Source organism: Periplaneta americana, chromosome 15, assembly GCF_040183065.1.
Source record: "Periplaneta americana isolate PAMFEO1 chromosome 15, P.americana_PAMFEO1_priV1, whole genome shotgun sequence".
Lineage (NCBI taxonomy): Eukaryota > Metazoa > Arthropoda > Insecta > Blattodea > Blattidae > Periplaneta > Periplaneta americana.
The window spans coordinates 125,464,092-125,479,654 of NC_091131.1; the positions used below are offsets into that span (position 1 = coordinate 125,464,092).

Sequence of the window (15,563 nt, forward strand, 5' to 3'; positions counted from 1 at the left end):
TAAAGAAAGTCATTCAAGCTACAAAGAGGGTTTAGACAATATGATCATATACCCTTATAAAATTTTTATAAGTCTTCTACAAGACTGAATGCAATTACTGTATCAATATAGATTAGAAGAGATCGTTTCATTTACGACTTGGGAATAACATCGCACTCACAGCAACGTCTGTGGTAGAATTATGACCGCTAATAGACGTAGTAAATAAGCACAGCATATCAGTAGTCCCACTGATGAAGAATCGCGTATAGAAAAGTATAATAATTAACAACTAGATTATGTGCAACTAGACCTGTGATACGGTGTCGCGGAACTATGAGTACGCGCAAGAAGCGGCATAAGTAACATCGATTTTCAAATCATACTTCGTAAACGAGGAAAAAGCGAAACGAACGACTATCACTACGTTTCTTAACGAAGGAAAATTAGCTTAAATATGCATTTTCATTAAATTCAAACACCATGGTCTGGGACGGTTCCTGTGAGTTAAGCAAGAAGATATTGAGAAGCCAACGAATGGCGGCGTGAAAAATTCGGACATCAACTTGAAAAACCGAATAGAAACGAGGAAGTGAGGAAAAGGACAGTAATGCAAGATACCGCTAACGCCACCAGTAGCATTAAATTGAGATGAATAGAATGCTACAGGACTGCTACTGTTAGAGAATCACAGACGACTTGGCACCCAGAAATAGGCGGTGATAGAGAAGAAGTGTAGAAGGGGCGACGAATTGAAAATTTTCAGTAGCCAATTTTAGACGAAGGCGAAGCAGGAAGCGAAATGGCAGACATTATTGGTTAAGAAAGCTATAGCAAAGATTATGAACTGAACTTTCCCGAATTGAATGACTGGTACTTGTTAATATTCTTCATAAAATGGACGCATAACTCCAGAAGGGATACTGTGAGCTAATCTCTAGTCTTCAATAATTGAATGCTCCCCGCCGTACATGGTGCATGGTACTTAGACTCTTATTCCGGGGGGAGTATTATTATTATTATTATTATTATTATTATTATTATTATTAATATCAGAGATATTATTATTACTAATATTATTACTGATATTATTACTATTATTATTATTATTATTATTATTATTATTATTATTATTGTTATTATTACTACTACTACTACTACTGCTACTACTACTACTACTATTACTACTACTATTGATGTCAGTTTCCAATAATTCACCCATTAAGTACACAGCAGAAATTCGTAATTATGGGGTCAGCATGACACAAGACCGTAAAACTTTGTTTACCCCTACTATACATAAGTTAAAGTGTACAATCCGAGGCGACCCTTTCTTTTTTCGTTCTCCTTTTTTCTTTCTCTTGTACGGAGGAGGCTTCCCGGAGGCTTGCACTGCAGCCTGAGGCTTATTGTGCTTACCAGTATTATTCTGTGAATGATTGAGTAGCCGAACGGCCGCGCTCTTGTACAAGTACAGCACGCCGCATCGTGAACTTAACCCAGTCTATTGTATCGATGATGATAAGTGAATTAATGACGGCGAAATAAGTCCGAGATCCAACACCGAAAGTTACCCAGCTTCAATTGGCTGAGGAAAAAATGAATATGTTCATAAACATTATTTTAAGAAATACAGGAAATGGATATACAGAATAACCTATCAAGTTTTCTGTGCATAAGAAGGTATTTTAATCTTACCTGTCCTCAATTCACTCACAAGTTACTGTAATAACATTATAGCATTATGTCCATCCAGAGAAACTACACTTTCCAATGATGAAATAATAATTAATTATACAAATCGGTTAATTTAACTTCCGATATTACTTCATACAAACACAGAAACATTGTCTGTAGGCTATGTTTCATAGCTTTCGATTGTTGTGTCCAAGGCCCCTTATAGACGAAGTCATTTGTTTTTTATTTCAATACACCGCCTTAGATGGCAGTTATATTAATTTTAAAACTCATTTATCTCATTAAATATCACTCCTAGCAAAATGTTTCAAAGAGTAAAACTTATCAGAAATCATTTTTAAAGAAACTTTTGTTATGTAACATTTTTCACAAAAATCAATAATAAGCGAGATATTTCGATTTATTTAATTCAGGCCCCCTTATAACCCCTCTTTTAAATAACGTATTTTGAATATCATATAGCCTAAAATCTAAGTTACAATGAACTTAATTTATACTCCAATTTTCATCGAAATCGGTTCAGCCATTATCGCGTGAAAAGGTAACAAACATCCAGACAGACAGACAGACAGACATACAAAGAAAAATTTCAGAAAAGCGATTTTCGGTTTCAGGATGGTTAATTATACATGTTAACACCAATTATTTTTGGAAAATCGAAAATTACCAGAAAAATTTTGGCTACAGATTTATTATTATTAGTATATATATATATATATATATATATATATATATATATATATGTATATGTATATATATGTATATGTATATATATATATATATATATATGTATCACTAATGTTCCACTGGGTTCCACAATTCTATTTTAGGTTTAAAAGGGTTCCGTGGATGGAAAAGTTTGAGAAACGCTGATCTAAGGAAAACAGAGTCCACGAATGATGTTTACTAGGACCATCTCAGGAATTAAATAAAAATCAAACACCATAAAATGCACCAATACAATATCAATATTAATTACTTAGAGTCGTGTTGTTGAGAGCTTGGGTCCACACCTGTGGAGTAACGACTAGCGCGTCTGGCCGCGAAACCAGGTGGCCCAGGTTCGATTCCCGGTCGGGGCAAGTTACCTGGTTGAGGTTTTTTCCGGGGTTTTTCCTCAACCCAATAAGAGCAAATGCTGGGTAACTTTCGGTGCTGGACCCGGACTCATTTCACCGGCATTATCACCTTCATCTCATTCAGACGCTAAATAACCTGAGATGTTGATAAAGCGTCGTAAAATAACCTACTACTAGAATTGAGAGCGTGATCATTATTATTATTAGATCATGTCATTGTTGCGTTATATGACAAAAGTGCTCAAATTGATTTATTCATGTTCCTTTAAGCAAGTACTCTCCAATGATAATACTGGAAAGTTCACGGTAAAAGTGGCGAATGACTCACCAGTGCTATCTAGCGGCAGGGATTGTAGGCAGCGAGGATGACTTGACGATTAGCGCGATGAACTGTGATATGAGTTTTGTTCTTCAACAAACACGCGATGTCGTAAGGATTATTCTCATTATAGTTGCACACAATGTCAGTTAAATGTGGAATTTGTTTGTTTTAGAAACTACGCTTAGCTGCTAGATCTTTCATCAGATTTTCAAAAGATAGAGATAGGTTGTAGTCATGTAAACACCAGTAGAATGTTACTTTTCTGTTACAAGATTATTATTATTATTATTATTATTATTATTATTATTATTATTATTATTGTTATTATTATTATTATTATATTGTTAATACTGCTTCTACTACTACAGTTATTTGCATTTGTCTTTTAGGTGTGCCATGCCCATATAGGTAAATAAATGCAAAGGACAAGGACTGAAGTCCTAGACGTTAGTTAGTGAGGTTTAATATGGCGCTTCAGCTACTATGGCTATTTTCGGCCTTATCTAAAATTCTTAAAAAAAACAAAACACAAGCAATATCATAAGCAAAATTCTAACACTAATTAAAAACATTGTCAACAGTTCTAGACGAAACGTTTAGATTAGAGGGACAGAATATTTGTACAAAAATCACAGAATATATTCAGATCACTTTAGATTTATCGGACTACAATAACTAACACTTTGGAACATCAGGAATAAGTAAAAATAAAATGTAATAAATTAGAAAAGTATACTGAAGTTTCAATTCAGTTGTAGGACTGTTAATTTTTAATATTTTGTTTTTAATAACAGACTGAAGGTAACAGTTATTCATTCACTAAATTTAACAGCTCCTTCTTCCGAAAATGTGGGTCAAAATCAAAATACAATGAAAGAACCGCGAAGGCCCCAGAGAAACGTATTACATCTTGCATCGAGGAGGGTTCTCTGATATCAGACAGAAACGACGGACGATACTTCTCTACCATGTAATTAGATAGTACATTAGCAATTACATAATATTCTCTATGCTAACTGAATCAGTTACCAAACTGCATAAATCTACTTTACTTTCTTCATACAAAACACAATTTCTTTATAGTTTCTCCATATACAAAAATTGAAAGTCTTGCCTTCTTTTTTAACCAAACAGTGTGCGTTGGGATGCGTAACATAAAAATGTGAATTGTTGATTTTGTGAAGAAAGTGGACTCATGTTTTTTCATAATAAGTGATTCAGGTAGTTATTCGGACAAAATAATTTGCCTAGCCCTATACTTTAAAGGCATTATTAATATTTCATTAATAAAGTGCATTTTTTTACGATTCAGTTATTCCTAAAAGATGAAAAATTTCTCAAGTGTAAATGACAGCTCCGAACACAGCAAATTCAAACGCTGATTTAATTAAAATTGTTTAAGATGGCGAATTCATCAGCCCCAAGTTCGCTTAAAAAGAAGCAAATGTGGAGACGGTATTCCAGTTACGACAAAAGTTTTGCCGCAACGTTCCATTATTGCTCACCTCAAGGCTAAAGGTTTTTAAGAAGAAAATTATGTTTGCCAACAGTTAGATCTCTCCAAAATTGACTTCACGAATTTGGCATATAGACCCGGTATAAATCCCACCATTTTACAATTCATTATTAAAAATAAAATCGGATATTCCATCATTGAATGAAAACGTTCTAACTATTATTTTTGTAGATGAAATGTCTTTGAAGGAAAATATAACTTATATAGCTAAAGCACACACTTCGAAGGATTCATTGAATTAGGTATAAATAGACCTAATCAACAAACTTGAACTGACGTAAAAATTTCAGAAGTACCACTTGCAATGGTTTTCATTATTCGAGGAATGTGCAAAAATTTAAAGCAAACGATAGGTTATTTTCTATCAAAAGGTACCATGCCTGCAGAGATTTTAAAATCATATCTGCTTGATGTAATAGATAACATACAAGATATATACTTTATCCCTAAAGCAGCAACTGTGCCACTGTGCCACTGTGCCAGTATTTTCACTGACAAATATTTTAATGTACTAATAAATTGTTGCATCAAAATAAAATGGTTAACCATTAGCTAAGAAACGAAACAGGCGAAGTATGGAAGCTTCTAAAGGCATGCACAACTAAATCGTAATTACATTGGAAAATTCGAGAATTGTGTCATTTCATTTTTATTCCATTAACTTTGTAACTTCTTATTAATTAAAAATGTTGTTAACACTGTGACTCTAAATAATGCTATTGCTTTACATTTTATTATTGACATCACATGCACACCTCCCCGCTTTTCCTCACGTAACCCAGCACGCCGCACGGAGTGTATCAACAATCCAAGCCGCTAAGATAGCAGCACAGTCACTTTTCGCCTCCGCTTGCAATGCTAAACGGGGAAGCTTTCCAGTATTATTGTTAGAGAGTATTTACTTTACGTATTCGAGGCTTCGCCTTTCGAATTATCTCATCCGTTGTTCTTCGTTTACTGTCACTAAACTTCAACGCTGCCATTCTACCATCGTCTGCTACCGTAGCCAAGACTGATACAGTGGTTGCTTACGAGATTATAATATATAAGCTGCCGCATAGCACGATCGAGAGTGGGTCTCTGAACGTCATGACAATTTCTGCCGCTTGGTTCGCCTCGCAGTTCTATTAAATGATGAATAGTTCCATTACTAAGCATTGTGTATCGTGAAAATTCTTTGATTAATTTTCCATTACTGATCGAGTACGAAGATTATAAACATGCCAAGCATATTACAGTCTTATTTGAGATTTATTGATAACTTGTTAAATAACAGCATGCAGATTTTCAGTGAGATTTACTGGAATTTACAATTTTGTTCCCGAAAGTCTGGATTTGTTCAATTAAAATTTTTGCTTTCAAACTACATTCTTCATCTGGTTCATTTACTTTGGCAACTTGATTGTTTTCAGTTTCGTGTTTTTCCTTTGTTTTCAGTTTCGTGTATTTTCCTTCAGATTTCTTTCCTTCTAATCTGTTTTAATTGCTGAAAGTGAACTACCGGTGTCTTCTACTTTTAGACATTATTATTATCATTATTATTATTATTATTGTTATTATTATTATTATTATCATCATCAAACTAGTATAGTTCTTAGTTTGTCTTACCTTAAGACAATCAGTAGCGTTATTCGAGGAAAAGAGTATGATTAAAAATAATTTATAATGGCGAAATATTCCGCGACAATGGTTATTTATTACTGATGAACATTGACACATATACGATTTGCATTATTTAGGATACAACATACGCAGCAACGCGATTTTAATTTGCGCGTACCGAGTTTAGTGTAATATATTCCCCTCATCCTCCAAACCAAATCAAAATATTATTATGACATTACGAGTAATAAATAAATAATAATTACTACAATTATTCGTTGTGATAAAGTACAACTATCACCGCATGGTGTACCAAAGATTTTTCTATATGTTTTCATTAAATTGACATGTCATGGGTGACGACAGAAAACAGCTCAGGGGAGCGAGATGCAGACATTACTAAAAGAGAAATAAGGATCGGAGAGAGCAGATGCACATGTGCCTATGGGCGCCAAAAAAAAAAAAAAAAAAAAAAAAAAAGTCCCTGAGAATCCTGAGATATTTGTTTATGTTTTGGGAAATCGTCAAATGCGGAAATAATTTCTAATCACATACTGTATATTGCAGACTAACTTCCTAATTTAATTTAATTCTAACTCCTAACTTAAAAACTGTTTACACACACTAAAATATCATAGTATTTATTATTACTATCCACTACAGGTTAATCAGCAGGCCTATTAGATATTTATTTCACCACTGCAAGGTGTGCAAGAAAAATCACACAATTGTACTAATCATGTATTGTGACTGCTGTTTGCATTAGTAAAAATCATAACACTTCAACGTCAATATGTTTTTAAAAAATAAAGAGAAACGTTAGACCCACTTAGAAATGATTAAATTATGAATTAAGGGAAATGGAAGATAATACAGTATCTTAATTCACTGAAAAAAAAGTAATAATAAATAAATAAATAAATACGTGAAAAGGGTAGACTACAGTGTTCATGTAAAATGTATTTTCTTTCATTATTTCCGAAAAGGTATGGTGTATGAATTGAACAACAGGAAGATAGTACCTTAGTTTATAATATGCAATATCTTTTAATATCAAGAATCACAGCCATTCATTTTAATATAATTGAGACGTAGAAGTTTTGAAATTACGTCTATTGACCATAAAATATTGTACGAAGCATTTAATAAGCAATGGTGAGTCCTTTAAATGTCCCAAATGTCAATGTCATTTGAGTGTTCTGCTATGAATATCTAGAACCGAACAGCGCTCCGAGCGGCGGAATTGGCATTACGCGGGAACCACTTTAGACCCGTATTTCAAGCGCTATGCGCCAGCTTGTATAAATCGTAAGCAACGGGTACAGCAATGCCAATATTCACGATACCCATTTCCACCCACACGGTCTACTAATATTGTATGTAACCCTTCATTTTACAAATTATCTCATTTTCCATAAAAGGAAAATGATCTCATTTTCCATAAAAGGAAAATGCACTTTCATTTTCCAACCGTAATTTTAAATGAACACCTTATTACTTGATACACAACATTTCTCACTAATCAAAAACCAATAAAAGTCTACTTTAATCAAAATACATCTTCTTGACTTTAGTTTTCTGGTGGATTATTTTTGTTGAATAATCATAGTTGCAGTCATTGTAGAATCGCGTCTTATTCTTATAGGAACTGGAAGTGTACGACGCTGTGGTTGATGTCCGCTGCTACGAACTGGCAGCCTTGTTCCTGTGCTCCGTCTTCGTGCCCAAATGTGGACCCACAGGACAACTCGTCCGCCCCTGCAGAAGTATTTGCTACGGTGAGATTTTGTTGGAACATTTGATTACACCGTAATTATGTCTAAGAAATGAGCCGTTCAGCGCAGAAGTAGTGTAAGTCAAAAATGTGTAATGAGGATTAAAGTAAAAATTATGTAAAATATGTCCTTCGTGCTATCCATTGACTATTAATAGTTTCAATAAATATTTTGAATATTAATTGCTACTTTGCGCTGTATTTTACAGAATGTTTACTTTAACCTTCATTACTCATTTTTGACTTACACCATTTTTGCTCTGAACGGCTCAAATGTAAGGGATGTTTCTAAATTGAGTGTTATAGTTCCAAAACGTAAGTTATCCCGAAAAATCGAAAATTCAGATAAGTACACTACTGCACTCTATGATCAATACACAATATAGGCCTACTCACTACTGTCACAAAATGATGTTTCAAAATGTGTCTTATCCTCCAAAAGTGTGTTCCATAACTTGCCCACTCCATACTCCATAGAAGTGTTGTCACAATATTTTTTGTATTGAGCCTCAAGTTATTTGCAAAGGGAACACCATTAAAGAAGCAAAATTATATGATGTTAACAGCCTTCTAACAAAACATTTCGGCGATGGGTGGAAAAATCAGGCCGGATTATCTTTCTACATGAAACTCCTGAATGTAAATTGTGCTGATGAAGACAGAATGTTGAATCAGATGTTGACTGTTGTGGTGAACCAGACTCTGAATCAGTCCTTTGTACTTAAGAACATTTGAAAATTTTTTCATTATGAGAGTATTTTGAATTTTTTTATAATCTGTCAGTTTTTTCACTAATCATTGACATTAAACTACTTTTTAATAGTGTATAACTTTTGATTTGAAATATTGTAATACAAAATGTAATATACATTGAAGAATTTTCTTTTATTCCAAATCATACCTTATCCAACTATATTGTTTCCAAAACTTGCCTTCTCCACTTTTAACATTTAAATAAAAACCTTACTGAACAAAACAACATAATGAGCTTATATTCCTGACCTATATACTACAAATTATTTATTTTAAAGGGTGGGAAAAAAATCTCATTTTAACATAACAGATGGGAAAAATGTTTTTCTTGATTTGTGAAAAAAAAAAAACATAAAAAGTGTATAAGACACGTTTTAGATCTATAGGACTCAATTTATCAGCATTTGTAAATAACGTAAATAAAAATTTTATGTAAGGAATAAATTACAAGACACTCTGGAAAGCAACAAATTAAGTCAAATTTAATATAAGAACACTATTGTAAGTCGAAAAAAAAATGAACGTCACTTGATTAGGTTGTTATTGCTTTACTGTGACGACGATGCAGTATTTTACTTAGGCCTACTAGTTTCAGAGTAACTGTGAAACTCTTAACAAGTACAATGCTTTGCGCACTATTTGTGCTTTCGATTGTTACCGATGTAATTTTTATTATATTACCTCTTCGAGATAGAGGTCGATAGGTCGTTTCCGAACCTTTTCTAGCCTTTTCACCACAGTGTTCACCAATGTCATTATGCTTTGCCTCTTTCTTACCCCTTGGGCCTTTACGACCAAGCCTCTTACGTGGACGCGTTTACGATAATCCAGCTCCAGAGGAAAATCCATAACGGCCCTCAAGTTTTCCCGGCATTTGTCTGCCAGAGAAGTGGATAAGTACAGCAGATCACTATAACCTTTCCGGTCATGTCGTTTGGTTTCCCATCTCCCCAAATTAGAATCTTCTTACATTTTGCTTATCCACGTATCTTCTGCTGACATTATTATAAGCCTCTTTTTGTATTTGTGATACTATACTTTCCTTCACATATATCTTTATTATTCACTATTTTAATATATATATTTCTTTTCAATTCATCATGTGTTTTACGCCTAAGCCAAATTAATTTGTTTAAAACGTATATTTAGCATCATTCTCTAATGGCATGTTTATTATTATTATTTTTTTTTGTAATTTATTTTCCCACTATACTTAAGTCGGATAAATTTAATTTATTATAGTTCTCGTCGTAGATTATCCTATACAGATGCATTTTTGTTAAACCGAAATAGCAAAGACTAATCATGTGATCGAGCTAGTAAATAGAATATCACAAACATTCAATATGTCATAAAATGTGTTATTTTAAAATACAGATCTTATTTCTTTTTTTTTTAACAAGGATAATTGTATATTGTATATTGTATATTTATATTGTAGGAAAGTTATGCAATAGTAATGTAATTAATATAAGTTTATAATAATTCGTGTTATGTTCTAAATGTATATTTCATGATTCGTTCAATAATATAATGGCACTGATGACAAAGAAAAGGCCAACTTATTAAATTCCTATTTCATTTCGGTTTTCAATAATAATAATAATAATAATAATAATAATAATAATAATAATAATAATAATAATAATAATCCCGCTGATAGGAGTAGTTGTGTCACAGACCGTGAATGTGAACCAAATTCGACTTTCAAAATAACTTCCAAAGGGGTTAGAGAGAGAATAACGAAATTAAAAAATCGGAAGTCTCGAGGACCAGATAGTATTGCTACAGAGATTCTTAAATTAGGTTCCGAGGCCATAATTCCATACTTAATGCGTATATTTCATGTTTCCATAAACAATGCAGCTATTCCATGTGACTGGAAATCAGCTATAGTGGTACCCATACATAAAGGTGGAAATAAATTAGATGTCGGAAACTACAGACCGATTAGCCTTACATCTGTCGTATGTAAAGTCATGGAGCATTTGATATCGGATTATATTCGTCATGTTCTAAATGCGAAAGACTGGTTTTACAACCGCCAGCATGGTTTTAGGGAAGGCTTCTCATGTGATAGTCAAATTACGTCGCTGGTTCAGGATCTAGCTGAAGAGGTAGATAGTGGCGGAAGAATCGATGCAGTTGTGATTGATTTTTCGAACGCATTTGATTTGGTGCCACATGACATATTAATAGATAAGTTAAGTAGGCTAGGAATAGATAAAAGAGTGGTGCTATGGATCCAAGAATTCTTAAAAGGTAGAACCCAGAGAGTTAGAGTAGGCCATGAAATATCGAAATTGGAAATATAAGTTCAGGGGTGCCACAGGGCAGCGTTCTGGGTCTATTACTCTTTATAATATACGTAAATGACCTATGCCAGAATATTACATCAAATGTGAGGCTATTTGCAGACGACTGCATTATCTATAGAAAGATTAGAAATAATTCAGATGTAGATGCTATTCAAACAGACTTGAATAAAATTTATAACTGGGCGTTAATGCATAGGATGACAATAAATGGTTATAAAAGTAAATCTATAACATTTTGTAAAACAAGAGAGGAAACTAGTCTTAATTACGAATTCAGTGGTGTTGTAATTCCGCAAGAACAATGTTGTAAATACCTAGGAGTGTATTTAAACTCCAAACTTTCTTGGGGAGAGCATGTTGATAATATTACGGGTAAAGCATGGAGGGCACTTCACTTTATTATGAGAATCTTAAGAAAGGCTAGCCCCAAATCGAGGGAAATAGCATATCTAATGTTAGTGCGACCGTTAATGGAATACGGAACTACGTGTTGGGATCCCTATAGTATATATCAGATAAATTCCTTAGAAAGAATCCAGTATAGGGCAGCGAAATTTGTTAAAGGTAAAAGAGAAGATGGAAACGATACGATAAAAGAACTTAGATGGGAAACTTTGGAAAACAGACTAGGAAAACTAGAATAACATCATTGTATAGAGCACATCTAGGTCAGAAAGCATGGGTAGACATAACGGCTCGGTTAGAAAAGCCAACGTACTATGGTAGGAACGATCATGATTTTAAAATCAAATGTAGGAAACAGAAAACGGATGTCGGTAAATTCTCATTTTTAAATAGAACTATAAATGATTGGAATGACCTACCAGCAGCGGTCTTTGAGGGCTGTCCTTCCTTAAGGAGATTCAAGAATAACTTAAAAAGTTGTGTATAGAGTGCAAATTAAAATTAAGGTGACATTTAACATTTAATTGTTTAAGGTGACATGTATTTATCTAGCCTGACGAGTTACTTCCTTGGTTTGAATTGTAAATTATTTAAAAATAGCGTGTAAGAGGGCCTTAGACTAGAATGTTTAGTTTAAATGTAGTTCTGTTTATAAGTGTGCATAAGGGTGTAATTATTTTTATTTGAACTGTTGTATCAGTGAAGCGAGGTGAGTCAGTGAAGTTATGGTTTTACAGTGCAGTGAACAGTTCCGATCAGTGATAATTTATAGCGTCAATAAAATGTGTTATAGAGTGTCAGTGAAATGTGTTACAGAGTGTCAGTGAAATGTGTGCTAAAGTGTCAGTGAAATGCGTCATAGTGCCACTACAGGGAGTGAGATGAGAGTAAAGTGAAAGACTATTGAAACTTATGTAGGGCCTATACATAATTATGTAGGTTGTATTGTAAAATTAGGTATTTTATTTATGTTTTATTATGATTGTATTAAATTGTATTGTGTATTCTTATTGTATTGTGTATAAAATTGTGTATGTATTGTAAAATTGTATTGTGTACTGTAAATTTTATTGTGTATTGCTTATCATTTTATTGTGTATTGTTTATATTGTGTATACCACTGCCACCGGGTGCTTGCCCACTTGCAGTGTAAATAAATACATATATACATAATTTAAGGGGTTAGGTGCTGCTTACAGAAGCAGAATTTTTGAAAATATTCAACATGTTTTTCCTCCATTATTGTATCTTCTACAATAATGAAAATAATTGGTATGTGTAAAACACTGTCCTGCTACATGAAAAAAATATGTTTACGATTTAAAAAAATTGATTTATATATATATATATATTTTTTTTTTTTTTCAAAATTCAAAATGTGCAGTTCACTGTGCAGTAATGAAGCGTTTCCCTCATAACTCATAAACTTGTTAACTTTTTCATGTTCTCTCTCTTTTATTTTATTTCTGAAACTCATTTTTACAATAGCATGCTCTTTCAACTACATTCCTTAATAAATAATATCTTTTTTATTTTGTATTAGAAGAAAATACTGATATTTGACCATTTTTTAAAATGAATTGATTTTTTATCAGACAATCTATCAAAGGTAGATAAGTGATTTTGCACCATGTTGTAGATATGACATGCATAAATACACACAAAACATTTCATCACAGAATGTTGGATACTTTTTGAGTTATGAGGGAAATCTTCATTACTGCACAGTGAATTTTGAATTTTGAAAATGAAATATAAATATTTTTTTTAATTGTAAAAATACTTTTATCGTATAGCAGAAGGACAGTGTTTTACACATACCATTTTTCGTTATTGTACAAGATACAGTAATGGAGGAAAAAATGTTGAATATTTCCAAAATTTTACTCCTTTAAGCTGTGCCTAACCCCTTAATAGGCCTACTTGTCCGAAATAATAAAACACATATAGTATCAATACAAAGCAAGTCCGTCACTGCTATACTAAAGAGAGGATTGGTCGCGTAAATTACGTTATAAATATTTCACATAAATCTACGTCGAGCAGAAAAACTAATTTTACACGATTTTCTACGCGATCTAATAAATTATTTTCATGGAAGTAAATCAGTAAGTTACATACTCTTCTTCATGCATAAAGACGCTGTGTTTCTGTGCTTTTAATTATTGAGCCACAAAATGTACATTTTCAGCAGTACTTAATTTTGTTTTATGGGAATAAAACCAGTTCGTCATGCTTACTGCTATTTTAATACAGAATCTTACTAACTTCGGAACCACTGATTATAAACTTTTACTGAACCTTTCGGAACTATGCTGTGAACAAATGTTGAAATTGGAATGGAATGGAATTTTCGGAATGGCGGCACTATGTACTGGATACCCAGTACGATCTATTGCGCTAACTCTCAAGCTAGGCGCATTCCCAAACCCGCACCGGCTGACTACACTAAGGTTCGCTGTTTACCCAGGTTTCGAGCAGGCAACCCCCTCGTCCCCAAGCCAGCCATTTCTGTGCGTCGCCAAACGGCGTTCGGGGATTGCTATGGAATGGTGATGAAATGAGGAAATGTTGACGGATTAATGTAGATGTCTAATATAGGGCAACGGGAGAACCCCGAGGAAAACTCCAATTCCTACCTTGTCCGCCACAAATGTCACTATGAATTTTTCAATTAAAAATCTCAGGCCTGACCAGGACTCGAACCCAGACCGTTTGATCTGCGGTTGATTATGTCATTCATACTTTTAAAATTTGTAACCTATCATATCATAACAACAACATATCATAATATGATCACAAAGAATAATCTAGAAGACGTGTGTAGTAGAAATCAAAAGTGCCATCTCTGGGAAAGTGTCCAAAGAGAGTTCTCAACGACAACAAATTTTGTTTTTTTCTCATTTAAGCAACACGCGGAAACAGTGTGTGGTGTCGTCGTATCTTTTCAAAGGATAGAGGAAATTAAGACTTTTACTATGAAGAGCTCGAATGAATTACCTCAAATAATGCACGCTGGTAGCCTGGAAACAAGATTAACAATTTAACACTTTGTTTATTTAAATTGTGCGTTCGCTTCCCGCTGCGGCCGGCCAGCAAGCGCGGAGTATTAGTTAGCGACGTGTATCAATCCTCAAGCTTATCCTACTCATTTATTGTTATCACTTGAATACTAACCTTGTTACAAAAGATGCTGAAAGCGGTGTCCATCTCCATTGATGCATTCTTGACTGTGTCTTCTACATTGACAAGCGTAAACTGACTGCTCACGGAAACCACCACTCATAGCATTTAGGCGTTTTTTTAAACGCTTCAGTAAAGAAAATTGATTGTTGAAACAGAAAGCAATTAGGTCAGCTGACTGCAAAATGATGGACAGCTGTTGAGTGATTCTTAAGCACGTTGGTAGGCTATATTATTGCTGCTCCGCGTGCTTGTTCATCGCCCGGCCGCAGGGGGAAGCGAACGCACTGTATAACAGCAAATTTTAAATTTACTACATGCATAAGTTATGCATTTTACGCGTATATTAGGCATTTTGTAGAAATTCATTCTTACATATAATTTCTTAAATCTGACAACAGATAAGCATGGAAATTGAGTCAGTGTTTACTCCCGATTGTGGTCAATTTGTATGGAAGTGGGCATAATCACAAATTTCCCTCCGCTGTGAGTTGTTCGTCCAATTTTAGTATTAAGAGTTCATAATTGTGTCTTTACCGTGAAATACGTAAAGTTGATTCTTTATTATTGGTTTTCCACACTTCGATTATTGAAAATAGATTATAATTATTATGTTGTTATGTTATATCTTCATTCTACTAGTGAAATAATTATGCTTAGGCCTGTACTATGAGGTCATAGATATCAAAATAGAGTTTGCAGATCATGAAACAGTTTTGCGTTTACAGAAACTAAACGACGCTGTGGCTTTTTCCTGGACGTGTTCGGTCTGTCGCTGCCTGACTATCTGGACTGTCAGCTGTTTCCAGAGTCCCCGGACCCCGATGTTTGTGTCGGTCATCAAGAAGTTATAGATGCCAAGATACGTGCCCAGCAGCCCGGTGAGTTATCTCAAAATGGCTTGCCTCTTTATTCATTCAAAGAAATACGTGGA

The 15,563-nt window shown here is 33.8% G+C and overlaps 1 protein-coding gene across 1 annotated transcript in view; it reads left to right on the plus strand.

Annotated features, from left to right (window-relative positions):
* The window catches only part of LOC138715735 (uncharacterized), a 432,440-nt gene that overhangs the window by 341,835 nt on the left and 75,042 nt on the right, over positions 1–15,563 (plus strand). Inside the window, exons 8-9 of the mRNA XM_069848791.1 lie at positions 7,842–7,974; positions 15,358–15,510. Of these exons, the coding sequence (XP_069704892.1) occupies positions 7,842–7,974; positions 15,358–15,510 (286 nt within the window). The remainder of the gene's footprint in view (positions 1–7,841; positions 7,975–15,357; positions 15,511–15,563) is intronic.